The sequence below is a fragment of the Melozone crissalis genome, unplaced genomic scaffold (genome assembly GCF_028551555.1).
Source record: "Melozone crissalis strain CALT ecotype California unplaced genomic scaffold, PUWL_Pcris_2 ptg000068l_1, whole genome shotgun sequence".
NCBI lineage: Eukaryota > Metazoa > Chordata > Aves > Passeriformes > Passerellidae > Melozone > Melozone crissalis.
The window spans coordinates 22,257,997-22,277,489 of NW_026535846.1; the positions used below are offsets into that span (position 1 = coordinate 22,257,997).

The 19,493-nt window shown below is 54.5% G+C and overlaps 1 protein-coding gene across 2 annotated transcripts in view; it reads left to right on the forward strand.

The window, feature by feature from the left end:
• The first annotated feature begins 17,543 nt into the window (after window positions 1-17,543).
• Window positions 17,544-19,493, forward strand: part of FGF13 (fibroblast growth factor 13) — a 196,408-nt gene continuing 194,458 nt past the window's right edge. Inside the window, exon 1 of one of the 2 annotated variants that reach the window (XM_054289570.1) lies at window positions 17,544-17,822. In XM_054289570.1, coding sequence (XP_054145545.1) covers window positions 17,774-17,822 — 49 coding nt within the window. In that variant the 5' untranslated portion in view covers window positions 17,544-17,773. The remainder of the gene's footprint in view (window positions 17,823-19,493) is intronic. The other variant, XM_054289572.1, reaches the window with a different exon arrangement.

Below are 19,493 nucleotides of genomic sequence, written 5' to 3' on the forward strand. Positions count from 1 at the left end.
GCCCTTGTGCTGCACAGGGCAGGGAAATCCATTCATTTCTGCTGTCCCAGCTGTGCATTTCCCCATTGCTCCTCAATGAATATTACATCTTTTAGTTCCTTAGCCATTAGAGTTTTCAAGTGAGGCTTTCATTAATCTTTTGTTTTCTAATGTTACCTAGGGTATAGATCCTGTTCTCTTTTCTCCTCTGGTAAGCACTAATTTACTTTGAGTTTATTTGCATCCTGTTGTGAAGGAATTCTGCACCCATGGCATTTTAAAAATCAATGGCTCACTGGGTTTCTAATTTCCAGGTGATATTCCTAAACAAAATGTGCTGTGGCATAGCATGGAGATTTATGGCAAATATTAAGTAGCTCTGAACAACCCTTCTAATCCTTTTATAGGAATGAGTGAGTGACATCTCAGGGGATAAGCACTTTTCAGAGCGCTTTGGGTGGCTCTCAGGAGAGCAGCGAGGCCACAGTGGATATTGTGGCGTTTGCTGTTCAGTTATTTGTATGTCAGTGTTGCTCTGGCACTGCCCTGCAGCTGGCAGAGGCTGGCATCCCTCCCTCAGACATCAGAGGGGCTGTGCTGGTTTGTGCCAGCCCAGAGTGCACCCCTGGCACACACAGCACTTCCACCACACCTCCCGTGGAATCTGATTTACTCTGAATCACCATTGAAATACAGCAGCGTGCTCAAAGCAGGCAAGAAATGATAAAGTACTTTCTATTTATAGAGCCCCAGCTCCTTCCCAGAGCCTGCTGAGCAATCCCCAAGCACAATCACAACACAAAGGTTTAACATTCCGGTGTCTGTCACGCTGTGGTCACTGTAGACTGGCTGTGCCCGGGCACGCAGCCCCAGCACAAACCTCTGAACAGCCTCGCCTGGCAGCTGCACCAATGCAGAGGCTGTGGTTTATTGCTGGGGGCACACGGCCTCTCTGGGCTCTGAGACACTGAGAGGGCTGAGCCAGGGGGGAAAGGCCCTGGGGACCCAGGCAGGGAGGGTGGCACTGTCACTGTGCAGCCAGCACACAGGGAGGGTGGCACTGTCACTGTGCAGCCAGCACACACACAGGGAGGGTGGCACTGTCACTGTGCAGCCAGCACACACACAGGGAGGGTGACAGGGTGGCACTGTCACTGTGCAGCCAGCATGCACTCAGGGAGGGTGACACTGTGGTTATGGAGCCAGCACTCAGGGAGGGTGACAGGGTGGCACTTCTTCTACTCCTGGCCTCCCTAGTTTAGTACAATAGTTTGCTTTTCCTGCTGCATTTTCTTGTTTGGGTGTGTTTTACACCAGAATGCCCCTGAAAGGCTGCAGCTTGTCTGATTGCAGAGGGGGCACAGCTTTTGCAGTTTATGGATGTTTTTTGCAGTTTGTGAATGTTTTGCAGTTTATGAATGCTTTTGCAGTTTATGGATGCTTTTGCAGTTTGTGGATGCCTTTGCAGTTTGTGGATGTTTTGCAGTTTGTGGATGCCTTTGCAGTTTGTGGATGTTTTGCAGTTTGTGGATGCCTTTGCAGTTTGTGAATGTTTTGCAGTTTATGGAAGCTTTTGCAGTTTATGGATGTTTTTTGCAGTTTGTGGATGTTTTGCAGTTTGTGAATGTTTTGCAGTTGCAAATATTGGGATTGCTGCAGCGTTTGGCAGCTCCCAGTTCATGTGCTGGGCTCTGGCAGAGGGATGTGAGGCTTGGATAAGCCCCATGGTGTTTGTGTGTTGGAAGTAAAGGTGTTAACTCTTTCTGACTTCATTCATTCAGGGCACCCAGGGATTGAACCTGAAACACAGCAGATCGATAGCAGAAACTCCTTGAGCTCTGTGAGCTAAGAATAAACACCAGGCGCAGATCGAGTCAATGAACCTGTGCAGAGGCACAGGGGAAATGCAGCAGCAGTGCTCGGTTATTGCAGGTCAATAAAGGCTGGATAATGTTTGGCTTTCATTACTGATTAAAAAGATTTCCTTGCAAATGTTATGAGATTAAGACTGAGCTTTCTGTATGTGCTGAAAGGGTCATGTTTAGAGATGATCATCCTGGGCTGTCCCAGTGGAGCTGGTGCTGCAAATGCTGAGCCCTGGCTGCACAGGGTGGGTGCCCAGCTGGGCACTGGGTGGGTGCCCTGTGGGTGCCCTGCCCTGCTGAGCCCTGGATGCACTGGGTGGGTGCCCTGTGGGTGCCCTGTGGGTGCCCTGGCTGCACAGGGTGGGTGCCCTGTGGGTGCCCTGTGGGTGCCCTGGCTGCACAGGGTGGGTGCCCTGTGGGTGCCCTGCCCTGCTGAGCCCTGGATGCACAGGGTGGGTGCCCTGGCTGCACAGGGTGGGTGCCCTGTGGGTGCCCTGTGGGTTCCCTGGCTGCACAGGGTGGGTGCCCTGTGGGTGCCCTGTGGGTGCCCTGGCTGCACAGGGTGGGTGCCCTGTGGGTGCCCTGCCCTACCTGCACAGGACCCTGCTCTGGGGTGGTTTTGAGCCCAGGTGAGAGCAGCCCCCAGGCAGTGATGCCCTGCCCTGTGCATGCAGGACCCCACCAGCTCTGGGAGGGTGCAGGGTACACTGTGCCCTTACAGCAGTTATGGCTGAGGAGGCAATTTCATTACACATGACTATTTTTAGGTGCTTCCAGCTCAAAAGCATTACCTTCTTGGCAGGAATTCATCACACTTGTTCTCAGCTCCAAGCTGGTATGGATATAAGGCTTGGCAGGGCTCCAGGGAGCTGAAGAGCAGCTGCTGGGATGTTTCCCAACTGTGGTTTTCACCAATTAAGAAGTTTGTTTCCACACAGTTGGGAGGATATTTCCCTCTGAGATCTTTCCTCCACGATCTCTGCAGCCCCATGACTTCGGTCCCACAGCCAGAGTGTTCATTCAGAGACCCCAAAGGCATTTGTTGCCTTGGGGAACCACTGGGAGATCCACAGCATCCACCAACACTTAGTCCATCTAACCCTAACCTACAGCTCTATAAAGCCGGGAGCTGCACACAGTGAAGTCAGAATTGCTGCTTTATTGCCCCAGCTGTGCAGCAGCAGCAGGCAGTGGCACAGGCTGGCAGGGCAGTGCTGGGCAGCACTGGGGATGCTCTGGTGCCAGAGCTGCTCTGGGTGCTGCCCTTTGGGCTCCCTGCCACACCAACACAGCTGCAGGGCTGCTCTGCTTGGCCAGAGCTTTTCTCTCCATAGAATGGAAAGCAAGGCCCCGTCCCCTCCAGGGCCATGCCCGAGTTACAGCTCTTCCCACGCTGCTGTGACACGGACATGGCCACAGGCAAGTGGCTGAAAGGCAGAGGGGCAGGGTCTGTCAGGCTGAGCCAAATGAAACATTAGTGTAAGATTAAATTCTCTCCTGGACTGAGTTTACCAGATCTCAGAGAAAGAGAAATAATTCTTAGAACTCGACAGTCACGGTGCCAGACAGAAATCTGCCTTTTTTTGGAAGCTGCCTAGCCTCAGAAATTTGCATCCTTCTCTGCAGAGAGGTAGAGACAGCTGAGGCATTTAACAGCTGAGTATTTCCTTTAAACATAATGCTTAAAGCTTGTCTACATTGCTGTGGCTGTTCTGAAGCAACACCTGCAGTCTGGGAGATATCTTTGCTGAGGCAGAGCGGCCGAGCCTCTGAGAACGCTGCTGGGAAGTTCTACAGCTCAGAAAGCTCCAAAGCTCTAAAGCTGCTTCCAGCCCAGCTCTCAGAGGAGCTTCAGCCCCCGGCTGGTGAGACACTGACCCAGTGCCCAGCTGGGACCAGGCAGGGGCACAGCCAGAGGCCCTGGGAGGGTTTGTGATGGAAGCAGCAGCAGAGGAACCCTCAGACACTTCTGCCATCCCTGGAAATGCTGCTGAAGGGAGGACATGAAGGGATTTGCTCTGCTTGCAAAGGGTGGTTCACGTTCCCCAAACACAGCAAGGTGTGCGTGGCACAGAGCAGGCAGGTGTGCCTGGGACAGGGGAGGAGGAGGATGGTGGTGATGATGATGATGGTGATGGGCAGCTTTGGCAAACACAGCAAGGTGTGCGTGGCACAGAGCAGGCAGGTGTGCCTGGGACAGGGGAGGAGGAGGATGGTGGTGATGATGATGATGGTGATGGGCAGCTTTGGCAAACACAGCAAGGTGTGCGTGGCACAGAGCAGGCAGGTGTGCCTGGGACAGGGGAGGAGGAGGATGGTGGTGATGATGATGATGGTGATGGGCAGCTTTGGCAAACACAGCAAGGTGTGCGTGGCACAGAGCAGGCAGGTGTGCCTGGGACAGGGGAGGAGGAGGATGGTGATGATGGTGATGGCGATGATGATGATGGTGGTGGGCAGCCTTGGCAGGGAAGAACAGCTGGATCCCACAGCTGGCTGGCAGAGCAGGGACACAGGCAGCCCCTCCCAGTCTGATGAGGACTTGCCCGGTTGCAGCTGCTGGGGGCACTGGGGGTCCCTGAGCAGCCAACAAGGCACAGGTGCTGTGAGGGGGCAGTGCCTGGGGAGGGGAGCTGAGCTGGGCAGGGGCTGCTCTCCAGGTGTAACTGGGGGGGTTTAACTGGTTTAACTGGTGTCACTCCTGCACTGGGCTGGGGTCTGGCAGCAGCTCGGAGTGAAGGGCAGCAGCAGGGGAAGGTCTCTCTCCTCCTGTGGGGTGGAGGTGCCAGGCACAGCCAGGGATGGAAGCACAGCACCCTGCTCATCCTGCCAGCCTGGGCAGCAGGTGAGGAGAGCTCCCTTCCCTTCCCTTCCCACGGGCTTGCTTGCTCAGAGGGTTTCTGTCTGGAGAGTGGAGTCTTAGCTTAACAAAATTGCTCAAAAGATACTAAAAGTCCCCATCACTGCAGGCAGATGCAGAGTGGAAGCTACGGGCCATAACAGGCTCTCTGGAGCCCCAGGAAAGCAGCTCGTTCTTCCTTTTAAAGCCCCATTCTGAAATAAATCTGAGTGTTTCCTCTGAGATAAATATCCTGGTTACAGGAAAAGGTCTTGCCAGTCTGGCTGACATTTGAAGTCTGTACAAGTTTGATGGTGCAGCCCACACTCTGGCTTTCGCTGCAATAAGCTATTTTTGCAGAATCTCTCTCTCTGTTATGTGAGGTATTTAGCCCATTCATCAATCTCCTGGCACACGAAGCTGCAGTTGGCTGGACAGCAGCAAGAGGCAGAGTGCTGTGAAACTGCTCCAGAACCCTTCTCTGTCCTGAACCACAGAAGGCAAAACCTCCTGTGAGGGGTAAGAGCTCAATGGGCACATTTGTTTGTTTTCAATGGTTCCAGACTCAGGACCCACTTCCAGCAGTTATCATGGCACCAGCACCATGTGGTAATTTCCCATGTGATCTCCCTTTCCCTACCTTTTCATTATTATTATTTAATTTTTAATTCTCTATTAAATGATACTGTTTATGGTTTTGTTTCAAATGGATGAAAATCTCTATTAAATGATATAGTTTATGGTTTTGTTTCAGATGGATGAAAAGTTCAATTGCATTTGACATGAGCCAAAGCAGAACTGAGTGTTTCTGACCGGGTTCTTTGCTACTGAATGTTCTGGGACCAAGTCAACATATTTCTTGCTTTTAATCCTGACCTGTCTTTTTTGGCAATTGTGATTTCCCCACCTCCTGTGAATGAAACCTGAGGCAAAGATTTGTGTGGCTCCCTGCAGCAGGAACCAGCACACTCAGGGGAAAAGAGACACAACCCAAAGCACAAATCTCCCTTTTCCTATTTGAAATGTCCCTTGGCAGATTGTCTGATTTTCATTATCTTCATTGTTTCTCTTCCTCCCTCCTCCCCAGAAGTACCATTTGGGCCATTAGCAATCTCAGTGTTTTCTGTGCAGTTCTGCTGGATATTTTTGTCAGTCTCAAATCAAAACGGTGCCAGATGGAAGCCCCATGCTCTTCAGAGATGATCATTTCCAGCATTCTTCTCTGAGCTTGTATAACATATGTCCACGAGAAATTGGAAATGCTTTTCCTTGTATGAATTGTGCACACTCAAGGGCAGCGAGAAGGTTAAGAATATAACTGAGCCAGGAGTGTTCTGTACTTTTAAAACAGATTAATTTCCTTAAGGGAGGATAGATTAACATTTAGATTGGTTGTTGATTTGTTGTGGATTGTCTTATTGCTACAAACACCTGCATCTGGCAAAGCAGTCATGAAACCCACCAGCAAAGAGTTTTATGTTGGAAATTGTCATTTTTACTATTAGGAAGGTGCAGTTTTTCTGTTTTGGGGCTTTTGTTGGCTTCATTTTTTATGCTGGCCCGGGTGCCCTGTCCATGCCAGGCTGTCTCCTCTCATTTCCATCCCCACCCAGCCCTGTTTGTGAAGCACAGTCCCTTTGCATCTGTTTGTATGGGGTTCATGCAAAGTGCTACATATGCTCTATAGTGAGGGCTATAAAAAGACCTTTAATATTTAAGCTAGATTTGCAGGGGCTGCAGATAGCTGCACTAAACACCTCTGAAAACAGCCAAGCATCCCCCTTTTTAAAGTGACCATCTCAAAAACCTGAGAAGATAAATGTCCTGTGATCACACAGACAGCATTTAGCTCATTGCGGGTAATCGGCAGAAGGATTCAGATCCTGGGCAAAACCTTTGTGCTAAATAAGTGCAAGTGTTTGGCTCTGCTTTGGGGCAGGCAAGAGGAGCGCACAGCATCCATCACTGTGGGCTGCCCGATGGGTGGGAGGTGGTTCAGGAGAGCTAATTAGGTTGCTTGCAAACATTCTATGCAAATTTCCAGCCTGCTTTCCTAAGGAGGAATGTCGTGTTGTGAACCTGCTGTCCTCTGCTGCTGAACAGCTTGGTGAAAACAGCAGAGGCTGCGCAGCGTTGGCTGGCTGGGGGTGCCTCACACAAACCCTGCAGGGTGAGAGTGCCCCAGGCAGGCCAGGGTGGGAGCCCAGGGCAGCCAGGCACACACAGAGATCCCCTCTGGCTGGGGCAGCTCCCTGGCATGGGGAGAGCCATGGGGCAGAGAGGGATGAGGGGCTGGGTGCCCCTGTGCCAGCACAGAGGGATGAGGGGCTGGGGTGCCCCTGTGCCAGCACAGAGGGATGAGGGGCTGGGTGCCCCTGTGCCAGCACAGAGCCATGGGGCAGAGAGGGATGAGGGGCTGGGGTGCCCCTGTGCCAGCACAGAGGGATGAGGGGCTGGGTGCCCCTGTGCCAGCAGAGAGGGATGAGGGGCTGGGTGCCCCTGTGCCAGCACAGAGCCATGGGGCAGAGAGGGATGAGGGGCTGGGTGCCCCTGTGCCAGCACAGAGGGATGAGGGGCTGGGTGCCCCTGTGCCAGCACAGAGGGATGAGGGGCTGGGGTGCCCCTGTGCCAGCACAGAGGGATGAGGGGCTGGGTGCCCCTGTGCCAGCACAGAGCCATGGGGCAGAGAGGGATGAGGGGCTGGGTGCCCCTGTGCCAGCACAGAGGGATGAGGGGCTGGGTGCCCCTGTGCCAGCAGAGAGGGATGAGGGGCTGGGTGCCCCTGTGCCAGCACAGAGCCATGGGGCAGAGAGGGATGAGGGGCTGGGGTGCCCCTGTGCCAGCACAGAGGGATGAGGGGCTGGGTGCCCCTGTGCCAGCACAGAGGGATGAGGGGCTGGGTGCCCCTGTGCCAGCACAGAGCCATGGGGCAGAGAGGGATGAGGGGCTGGGTGCCCCTGTGCCAGCACAGAGGGATGAGGGGCTGGGTGCCCCTGTGCCAGCACAGAGCCATGGGGCAGAGAGGGATGAGGGGCTGGGTGCCCCTGTGCCAGCACAGAGCCATGGGGCAGAGAGGGATGAGGGGCTGGGTGCCCCTGTGCCAGCACAGAGGGATGAGGGGCTGGGTGCCCCTGTGCCAGCACAGAGGGATGAGGGGCTGGGGTGCCCCTGTGCCAGCACAGAGGGATGAGGGGCTGGGTGCCCCTGTGCCAGCACAGAGCCCTTCCCTTGCCTGGCACATCCCCAGGGACAGGGATCCTGCCGGGAGCAGGATGGGAATGGAGAAAGGAGAGCAGAGAGCTCTGCCCACTCTGAGCCTGCCCTGCCTTTGGCACCATCCTCACCCATTTCCAGACACAGCCACCTGGGAGAGCATTGGCATTTTTGGCAGGAGAGATTGTTTGGGATGGCTGTTTGGCAGATGTGGTTTATTTTAACCCCCCCGTGCTTTCCTGGGCTGTTTGGGGTCTGTCAGGTGCCAGGTCAGGTGTTTTGGGGCTGTCAGTATCCTGGGAAAGGAACTGCAGGACAGCAGCAGCAATCTGACTTTTAGCTGGATATTCACAAACTGCTCTGAGAAGTTGGAAGACTGGGGGGCCCTCGGTGGATTCTCTGAAAATTAGCTTATTACTCAACTGTTAAGCGTATTGTATATGCCAAGTAATTAATTTTTACAGCAAACTTGTCTATGATTTGGGCAAAGGAGCAATTAATTCTCTGGAAAGAGATCCATTATCATAATTGCTAATGGATCCACAACTCCCTTAGACACAGATGGACAAAAAACCCCTTTCATCTCTGTGATTAGGGTACCTGACAGTCGGGCCCAGCCTCCATGGCAGGTAGTTAGCCCATTAAAAACCCTAATCCAGTGCTAATTGCAGATCGGCTGGAGGAGAGAGAACAGCTCCTCCTCCTCCCCCAGCTGGCACAGAGCATCCAGCCATCCCCTTCCCTGTCCCTGGATGTGCAGGTCCTTTACTGTTGTATTTCTCACACTATACTTTAGTGCACAACTCTAAAGCTCCACAGCCTGTTAGTTCCTGTCTTCCCATTTTGTTCAGACAAAGCAATTCCTCACACAAAACACCACCTTTGCTCATTTCTCACGTGCCTCTGTGTTGAATTTGGAGGATTTCTTGCTGGTGGGCGCTGGTCCACCATCCTTGATGATCATCCTGAATTCCCAGTACAGGTGAAACAGGGAGTCTGGAGGGCAAATACCTGTTCTAGAAATAACCTGTTTTCCTTGGGGATCAAAGCTGCCCAGGTGGTGGATGGCATTTTAAAGCCCTGACTGAGAAAGGAAAGGGAAAAGGTGAGCCTGGGTATGGGCAGAGCCCTGGAGATGAGGAGTAGGTGCTGCACTCCTGGAGGAGAGCACAGCAGGGCTGCATTACCAGAGGTGCTGAGGAAATGAATCACCAGCATCAGTGAGAGCTCTCAGCTCACCCCTCCTTCAGCAAGAAGTAGCTCTTCTCGGTATTCTTCATGGAAATTGTTCTCAGTGCTCCACTGGCAGCAGCAGCAGTTGAATTGTTTCTTGGGAAGCATTGTCTTGCCACACTAGATGTCAGTAAATACAGGTGTGTCTAACTTTTTACTCAAGGAAGGGAGTTTTTAGTCGATTCAATTCCCTTCTTTCAAGTTATTGGCTGCCACTGTTTCCCTTAATTACCTTTAAATGAAAAAATCAAATATGACACTACGTTGTACTGATTAACGCAGCAAAAAGCTTCTTAAACAGCTTATTGTCAAATTCCTTTAAATGCAGAGGGATGGAGTCCTTTGGGTTGTGATCCCAATCCCTCTGCAGGTTTGGCACCCAGCAAGGCTGGACTGGAGCAATGTCCCTGCACATCTCTGGAGCTGGGGCTTTGTGCTTCACAGGGAATGGGGTCAGTAACACAGAAATGCTGCTCTGGAAGGGACCATAAGTAGAACTTCTGAAAGGAATGTGGAGCTTTTCTAGACTCCCGAAGCTGCTGCTGGCAGAGAGCTTCCCAGGACTGGTAGTGAAAACATTTTACAGCATTCTCCCAGCTTAGTGCAAGCAGTCTCGTGGCGGCAGCTTTTAAAAGCTGTTTGTCTCATTAAAGTTCAGTTAACTCATTTCTGAAAATAGAAACTTTTGTGATTAATGACTTGTGGTGGTTTGCTTTTAACAAGATGCTCGCTAACCAGATCTGCTGTATTTCCTTAAATCACTTCAGAGAGTTGTATTGCTGCCTCAGTTATGACACAGTGACAGTGATGCCTGGTGCTCCAAGAAAAGTAGTTGGTAGTGATGCAATTTGTGCCTACAGGAACTGTGTCTGAGGAGCAATTGAGAGGTACATGGCTGTAATAACAAAGCAGGAGGAGGATGATTTCTGGTGAATTTGCCAGCTTTAGCACACAAGTTCTCATTCATTTGAACGGGGGTGTGCCAGGCTGAAAGGCTTAGGAGGAAGATTATCTTGAATGGGTGATTTCAGCTCCCCTGCTTTCCTTCCCTTTGTGGTGCCTCTGAGCTGAGGTGCAAACACACTCGTGGGTGTCACCTTTGTGTCACACACTCTCGGCTGGGCTCTGCAGGGCTGCCAGGGGCACAGGGCAGGGTGGCAGTGCTGGCAGGGCCCTGCTGCTCCAGCCTGGCTGTGCACCATGCAGGCAGGGCTGTGCAGGCATCTCTGCCCCTCCCCACCCCCAGGACAGCGTCTAAGGGGTTAATCCTGGCCTTTACCAGGGCTCACATCTGCTGAGATGCTGGGAGTGATTCTGGCACTGGCCTGTGCTCTGTGGTTCTCAGCTTTTATTTCCAGTTGCATTCAAACCCTTCTGGCTGTGCCTGGTGCTGTGGTGGTTTGGGGCAGGGGGAGACTCTGAGCCTGGATCTCTAAGGTTTGTATTTTCCAAGACAAAAATGTTTTATTTGTTCCCCCTCCACTCCTTTTGTGTCTTCCCCCCCTATTATATATTTCCTTGTTTGTTGTGATTCCCTGCTCATGTCAGGCTTCTCCTCTTTGTATATGATAGTGGCATTTTTATGCAATACTTAATTCTCTTATCTTTAAAATTACAGACTTGGCCCTGCTTTCATGCTTCACACCTCTCCTGGCCCTTTGAAAGGAGTCCTACAAGCGTTCTAAAGCAGGAAGAGTTTGTGCAGTGAGTTGGTGAGTAGAAATAGCTCTGAAGCAGAGCAGCACCTGCCACCCTTGATCCTGGCCTTCCCACAAATCACTGTGCACCAGGGCTTGGTCACAGCTATTGTTTGTGCTAAGCCTCCTCCTACCCCTCTAATCCTCCTATTTACATGGATGGGATATTCTGCGTGCAGGAAAGGGTGTGGGGACATAAATTGCAGCTGAGCATTTTGTGGACATGACACAGCACACGTGTGGTGCTCTGCCAAGGGCAGAGGGACGGAAATGCTGACGAGCACCAAATGGAAAGGGAAAGATGTGGCTCTCCCAAAAGTGACTCTTGCTGCTTCTTTAAAGGATGGGGCTGTCCCAAAGGTGCCTCCTGTCACACTGGCTCTTGCTGCTTCTCTGAGGAGCTGCTGGTGCTTTCCCAGCACAGGAGCTCTGGGCTGCTCTGAGGGCTGGGCTGCCAGGGTCTGTGGGGTTTGGTGAGCTGGGGGTGCTGGGCTCCTGCCACGCTCACCTGGGGTGGCCTGAGGCTCATTGGCCTCCCTGTGCCCTGCTGCCCAGGTGAGCCCAGGTGTGCCCTGCTGCCCAGGTGTGCCTGGTGTGACCAGGTGTGCCTGCCCGAGGGATGCTGGCACACCTTTCTCAGGTGCTCCCATATCCATTCCTGGGGGTCAGCTGAGTCAGAGCTGTGTGCCTCAGGGCTGGAGGAGCCCAGCTGATGCTCCAGGGCCTGCAGAGGCTCAGTTCAGTCGCCACGGCACATTCAGGTTGTTTGGCCTCTCCTGAGGAGCGTGCACTGCATGGAACTCGCTGGCTGAGCGTGGCACTGCTCCTCCGGCTGTGCTTTCCTGCACACACAGCCAGGGCTGTTTCTGTAACCTGCTGCCTGTGCCTGCAGCACAGGGGGCACGGGGAGCTCACCCAGCCTGGCTCCTGTCCGTGGTGGGCTGTGGGCAGCCTGGCTCAGCTCCCTTCAATGGCACAGCACAGACAGGCTCACGCTGCGAGGGTCTCCTGCCTTGCGATGGTCACCCGGACCCCAAACCCTCCCCTCCTGCTGGGTCAGCATTGCAGCTGACCAGGGCTTCTCTGCCAGGCGTTATGGAGACTCCCTGCAGCTGAAAATGGGCTCAGTACTGGTGGTGGTGCCAGGCCAGGGCTGCGGAGGCAGGCAGGGGCTGGGCACCGGGAGCTGGCAGCTGGCAGGACGGTGGCACCATCTAAACCTGGCACACGTGGGCACACGCCTGAGACGTTCCCCAGGACGCCTGGGGGAGCCTGGTGTTCAGAAATGATTTCTCTCACTCCTGCTAACTTTAGCCTGGGAGTGTTTACAAACAGCAGCAGCGGTCTCTGCTCCTGACCCAGCAGGATTGCAGCCCCATCCCTCTGGCACGTTCCCTGCAGGAACAACAAAATGGGATACAAAGCTGGGACACCAAGGGAGCACTCAGACTGCAGGCACAGAGAGCCAGATCCCAGGCTATGAATAATGGATCTGCAGCTAGCACAGGGGCACCAGAAATTGAAAAGTATGGACACCTAGGGATCGGTTTGGAGGAGAGCAATGGGGAACAGGGAGCCAAAGCTGAAGGCACAGTTTTAGTGGTGCTCCGAGGTGGTGTCTGGCAATGGTTCAGTCAAGGCTGGCATGACAAGGTGTCCCCAGCTGTAGTCACCAGCACTGAGCCCAGGTGCTGCTCTGCCTCACAGAAAATGTTCAGTGTTGGTGCCCACAGGTTGCTGCACACAGCATCTCTCATTGAGCACACTGCTTGGCTATGAGGCAAGAGGAAAACATAAAAAAATCAATTATTATTAATTCTTTCTGCGTGTGTCTAACAGAAGCTATCAAGTTAAAGCTTTATTTCAGTTGGTTGTGGTCCCCAGTGTCTCCCCTGGAGAGGACACAAGCCACTTTCACTCCTGCAAGGACCCAGGCCTGTCTGCTTTGTGCTTTGTGTGTGTGGACATTTGTGCAAGCACAGGCAGGGCTGGGTGAACTGAATGGGAAGGTGCTCCTTTATTGCCCTGTCCCATTGCAGCACAGCCCTGGAACACACCTGAGACCTCTGCACTGCTCCCCAGTGCTGCTCACCGATGGTCACTGCCCTCTGAGAGCCCTGGGGTCGAGGGCTGGTCACAAATGGGCACTGCCCTCTGAGGGCTCTGTGGTCAGGATGGTGCTGCTGGTGCAAAGCAGAATCCTTAAACAGCTGCAATTCATCAAACCCGAGGAGAGGGGCACCCTCAGAGGCAGGTGGCAAGCAGGCATGCATTAGAGGTCATCTGGGTAGGGTTTTAAGACAGGAAGCTTCTTCTGTAGGTTTTCAAGATTAAGTTTTTACTTGTCATTTGATTTGTAAGACATTGAATGAATTGTTTTGCCTGTGGCAGTAATTGGTGAGTGATCTCTCCCAACCCATGAGACTGATGTTATATTTTCTGTGCCCTGTCCTGCTGAGGAGGGCAGTGGTGGAGCAGCTTTGGGCCAGCATTCCATGGATGTGTGATCACTATCCCTTCCCACTTGGATCTTGTGAGGGTGTCTCTGCTAATCAGACTGAATTACTCAGAGAAATGAAACTGCAATCTCTGTGCCATCCATTAGCTGGAACTGTGTTTGCGTGCAGCAGCTGAGTTTTGGCAATCAAAAGGAAGAAATTGGCAAAAGGCAAAATTGTGCACAGCAAGCTGTCTGCCCCAAAATGATCTTCTGTGTGTGCTTTAGACTGTGTGGGAATAGGAGTGGTAAAAGGAATTTAGGGGCCAAATGAAACAGCCATTGGAACAGCGATGTGCCTGCTCAGGGACAGGCTGTGCTTTGGCCCTGTGTTCGGTATTTAGCTCACCTGTAAATCTCCCTGGGTTTTACTGGGACACACAACTGGTAGAACAGAAATTTGCCCTGGCATTCCAACTGAAGCAGTGGTAGGAAATAAGGAGATGTGCAATGGATTTCTCTGGGCTGATTTTATAGACACCACTGCAAAACAGTGGCAACTAAACCAGACACATGCCTTACTTATTTTATCCACATTGAATAGATACCTCTAGATGCCAGTGTGAATATTGAAATGTAAATTGAAATGAGGATTAAGTGCTTGTATTAGTGAGACTTTATCATGTCTGGAATCTTAAATGTAAGGCCTGATCCTGCTCTGCCTGAATGCAGGGAGAGTTTTACTCCAGATTTAACTGGGAACATACCAGGAGCCATCACAACAAAGCTTTAAAGGCACAATGTAAGATTCCTGCTATATAAAAGAGTAGAATCTGGACCTTTTACAAACCCCTGCCTGCAGAAAAGAGAAACTTTCAACTTGAGAATCAGCCAAAGAACCAAGGGAAAAGTACATTGATGAGCAATGTCACTACTGTATCTGTGTGAGTTCCAGAATCCCTCGGGGGATATTTGTCTCTGTGGATATTTTACGAGGGCAGGAAAAGCATGTTCATGACTTGAGAGCGTGTTTTATAGACAGACCATACAGACCCTGCACATGAAGCAGCTGCAGCTTGGCTGTATAAAAGCACCTGGAGTTTACAGTTTCAGGTTGTTAAGTGATACCTGACTTAGCCAAGGCTGTGCCAAGGCAGAAGCTCCAGGCAGTCCTGCTTGTCCCTCTGGGAAGCAGATCCACACACCGTACCAGGGTACACATGATGCTCACGCCACGTGTGCTGCCTGGCTGGTTGCCGCTCGCTTTAAATGACTCTGTTGGAATCTCGGAGCTCACAAAAGGTGAGTAATTAGAACAATTTACAGATACCTGACTTTAAATTGTGCTGCCACAACAAAGACTGTCTTGAATTTAAACCCTCCCAGGGTACACAGGGAGCACCTAAAGAGCATTTACACAGACACATCAGATTTCTTTGTATTAAACTTCACTAAATCTCCTTCCTCTGAGTACCTGATTTATCTGGAGGTGCAGAAATCGCTCCAAATTCAGAAACTCAGAGAATGCTGTCAGTGAGGGGTCAGGGATCCCTGTCAGGGCCATGTACAGGAAAGTTTCTGCCTGAGCCTGTGCAGCTTGTTGTGTTTCACTTCTGTCACCACAGCATCCAAGTGCTTCTCAGCTTCCAGGGCAGGAGCTGGAAACCAATGAGGTGACAATTTCCCCTACAACAGTTGGGAAGTGATGTACCAAGACACCGAGGTTCAGATTCATATTTAAATACTTGAGTTAGTTAAAGAAATTCTCTTTTAAAGCCAGACCTGGAGTGATTTCCCTAAAATCCAGAGATGCTCACTTCAAAGAGAGGAACTGATGGGGGAATCTGAAGACATGGGGCAGCACCCTGAGCACAGATTCCATCTCCACTAGGACACTCCAGCCATCAAGGCAGCTTTCAAATTCCAGGCTGTGCAAACTGGGCCTGGATTGCAATAAGCCTTCATGCAAATCTCCTTAGATTTTGCATGCAGAACACGATATTTTATTGCTGTTTTAACTGACACTTCCAAGCCCTGAAAACTAGTAAGGGGAAAGCTAACTCATTTAAAACAGCAGGGGAAGCTCCCTCTGCCCACCAGTTGGTACAATTCTTCCACAACCCGCTGAGCTGCTGCCTTCTTCCAGTGCAGTAAATGTGAGTGTAGGGCCTGGTTTGGTCAATGTAATAACTACTCCTGCAAAACTGAACACGTCTCCTGGCAAAGGTGAGAATGGCTCGGGTAAGGCAGCTTCACTGTCAGCACCAACACAGCATTTGTCAGTGACATTTGGTGTTGGAAAGACCTCAGACCAGAAGTGTGAATTGTCACGGCTCTCAGCAAAGACGCTGCAAATGCCTTTGAAAATCAGGGCTAAGTTGTATTGGACAACTGAAATCTCCTTGCTGGGGTTCATCACCTGCTTCTGAGCTCAGCTGAACCAGAGAATCTCTCCTTCCCCATTCCATTTCCATTCAGTGGCCCCTGTTTGGAGGGAAACAGGCAAGAAAAAGACCAGGTTTTTAACCCCCTGGAGAGCCTCGGATGTGTTAAAAAACCAAACAGCTGAAGAGGCTCCTGTGAAATGGACTTACGTGGAGAGCACTCCAAGCCCACTATCACCAGAGGGCTTACTGAATCCTGGAGTCATTTTGATTGGGAAAGGCCTCTGAGATCATCAAATCTGTTAACCCGCACTGCCGCGCTCACCGCTGAGCCATGTCCCTAAATGCCACCCCTCTGTGGTCTGAAATACCTCGGGCGATGGTGATTTCACCCCTGCCCCAGCGATCCTGTGTCCTGCAGAGCAAAGCCGAGCCTGCCGAGCCATCCCGGCTCCTGGTCCCCAGCTTAAACAGCCCTAACCCCCCTAACCGCACTTGATCTGCAGGCACCGCGTGCGGTGGGCATGAGCCTTCATCCCACGCCGCGTTTCATCATCACCCACTGACTCAGCCGCCGTCCTGCAGCGCGGTGCCCGGGGCAGAGGGCTGGCCGCCGAAAGCCGAGCTGTGCCCGGCCGTCCCCAGCTGTCCGGGTGCCGCAGGGGACGGGGCCAGGGCCGGGCAGGAATCCGGCCCCACTAAAAATAGCGGCCCCGGGGCCGGGCTGTGCCGGGACCCCCGGCGGGAGCGGGGCACGGGGCTGCCCGGGTGCCAGCCCTGCCTCGCTCCGTGCGGGAATCCCTCGTGTCCCCGGCCCGGACCGGCTCCTTCGGGCCGGGCAGAGCGGGCAGGGGCAGCCGAGGGGCTCCCGGGCCCGGCACGGCTCACCCTGCCCTGCCCTGCCCTGAGGGTTATTTTGGGCGGCCCCAGCGGGGCCGGGCTCCAAGGGGCTGCACCGGGCCCGTCCCTCCCCCGACGGCGGCCCCGGCACAGGAAGTTTTGCCCCACCGAGGAGAGGGGGCCAGGGGGGCGGGACACGCCGCTGTTACACAGGTGAGGGGCTCTGGCTGCTCTGGGGGTCCCTTCCCGCTCCCCCAGGGGATGGAGCAGGGCCGGGAGGGGTGAGCGCCGTCCCACACCGCGGGGCAGGGGCAGGGCAGGGCTGGGCGGCAGCCGGCGCGGCTCTGCCCGTTCCCTGCTGCGGAACCCGATCCCCCATTGCCCTCCGTGCCCGCTGCTAACGGGAACCCGATCCCCCCGTGCCCCCCGTGCCCCGCTCCCGCCGCGGCAGCAACAGGCAGGGAGCGGGCGGCACCCGCCGGGCCCCGCGCCCACAGCCGCCCCTGCGGTACCGGGCTGGCAGCGGGACCGGGGGCAGCCCGGCTGGCCGTGGCTCCGGCCGTGGCTCCGGCCGTGGGGCGTGCTGCCCCCGCCCTCTCCCGTGCCGGTTCATGGAGCCCCGGTGCGGGTGATGGGGAGCGCGGGGCCGGCGGCTGGAGCTGCCCCTCCAGCCCTCCTCGCTGCCGCGAGCGTAAACCTGCCGCCTCTTCTGCAGTGACGGGGACTCGCGTCCTCCTCCTCCGCCTATCCGCGGCTGCGGCTCAGCTGCTCCATCCCATTATTATTAGGGGAGGATGCGAAAAGAGAAAAACGCGAACCCAACACACCCAAGCGAACAACCCCTCCCCAGTCACGGTACCCCCCTCCCCCCGGTCGGTGGGACTTGCAGGATCAGCTGCGCTTCCCTGGCCCTGGGGAGGGGAGGCAGAGCCGGGGAGGCGGGGGAAGGAGGGGGCCGGGGCCGGGCGGACGCGGGGAATATCGCTTTTGTCTCCGGCACGGCGAGCGGCGCAGGGGCTCGGTGCTGCGGCTGCCGGAGCCCCCCGCTCCCCGCTCGGCTCCCGCAGGCACCGCGGCGGCGCCGCCGGGCTCCGAGGCTCCGCTCCGGGGAGCGGGCAGCTCGCCGGCTCCTCAGTGCCCCCCCTTCCCCCGCTCCCGGTGTTATTTCAGCCTTTTCGGCGTAGAGGATCCCCCACGCGCACGCACGCTGCCCCCCGCCCGAGGTTTCTTTGGTCCGGCCGGAATTCGCGACGCTCCCGGGGATTTTCCCACCCAAGCTGGGGTCTATGAGCGGGAAGGTGATCAAGCCCAAAGAAGAGAAAGATGCTTCCAAGGGTAAGGCAGGCGCAGCCGCCCCGATCGGCGGCGCGTTCCCCGGCCCGACCGCGGGCAGCTCACGGGGCCGGGAGGGGGGCACGGCTCCGGGGGCAGCCCCGGCTCGGCAGGGAGCGGCACCCGGCGCTGCCCGGCACCCCGGCTCGGCCGCGGGGCCCGCTCAATGCGGCACCGGGGCCCCCCCGTTCCCCGGCGGCCAGGGGAGGGGAGGGGGCGGCTCCGGCCGGGGCCGGGGGTGCTCGGCGCTGCGGCGGCTCCGGCCGGCGGCGGGGAGGGCACACATCGCCATGGAGACGGGCACCGGGGCCGGGGCCGGGGCACCCAGCGGGGCCGGGCACCCAGCCGGGCCGGGCACGGGGGTTTCCCCGCCCCGCTTCGCCCCGGGCCCCGCGGCGCTGGGGCTGCCCGCGCCGGGGGCATGGCCGGGGTTTCTGCCCGCGTACGGGGTCCTTGCCGGGGTTCCCTGCCAGGGTGCGAGGGTTCCCTGCCGGGGTTCCCTGCTCGGTTCCCTGTCTGGGTACGGTGCCGGGGTTCCCTGCCGGGGTTCCCTGCCGGGGTACAGTACCGGGGTTCCCTGCCGGGTTCCCCGCCGGGGTCGTGCCCGCACAGGTGCCCGCGTGCCCCGTGCCGCCCCGTGCCACCCCGGCCGGCTCGGGGCTCGCTGTCCCTCGGGGTGTCCCCGGGGGCTCCCCGACACCCCAGTGTGGTGTCGGAGGGGGCTGGGGCCGGGCCTCCCCGCAGGACCGAAACCCGCCCCTCATTTCCCAGTTCTGTAAAAGCGAGTGGGACACTTCCCTGCCGTTTACTTTTTTAGCAGCCAGAGAGGCCGAATCAAAACAATACAGCCTTTCTATTCTTGATAAAAAGCTTTTTGGTTTCATGGTTTTGAAAATTTATGTTTAACGCTTTGGAAAGCTTCTTTTGTAATGTTCTTTTTATGTGAGTTTTTTCCCAACTCTGTCTTTCCCCTTCTTACTATGTTCTGTCTCATGTCCAAATCCTTAGCGTTTGCGTGACATTTTTTTTCTCAGCAACACAATCGACTTCACTACTTAGATGCATTGCAAAACCTTACTTTTTTTAGATAAATATGTTTTGCCTTTACATTATATCCTTTGAAGTTGAGCTGATTTTGATTTTCTTTCATGGTGGCCTTATTCGCTATATTGCGCTTTAAATAATTTATTAAGCAGTGCAGAACAAAAGATTCCCGCCTTTCTGAGGAGTTATTTTGCATGATTTAGAACTGTGGTACGAACGTAAGCAAAAAGAAATTGCCGTACTTGTGCTATGCTTGCCTGAAAGCTTATTTTTAAAATCAAGCTTACATATTGCATTTTGTGCTGTGATTACAGGTTCTAATGACACACTTCACGTCTGAAATTGCTTTGGCACATTTCAGAGCGGTGGGACAAAGGCACTCGTGTGTCTGTTAGTGAGTCAGTGGTGCCTGAGACGTGCGAGGCTGTGATGTCAGTGCTGACAGGGTGAGCAGGTGAATATTGTGAGGCTCAGGAAAAGCAGTGGGTGCTGCTGCTCTGCCTCAGGAGAGGCTGCTCCGCTCCCTGAGCTCGTAGAGAAACTTTGTGTGTTCCCACCAAGCAGAGAGGCAGTTGTGGGTGCAGCAGGAGGAGCCCACATGTGTGAGGAGGTTTGTGAGTGGTGGGGAGC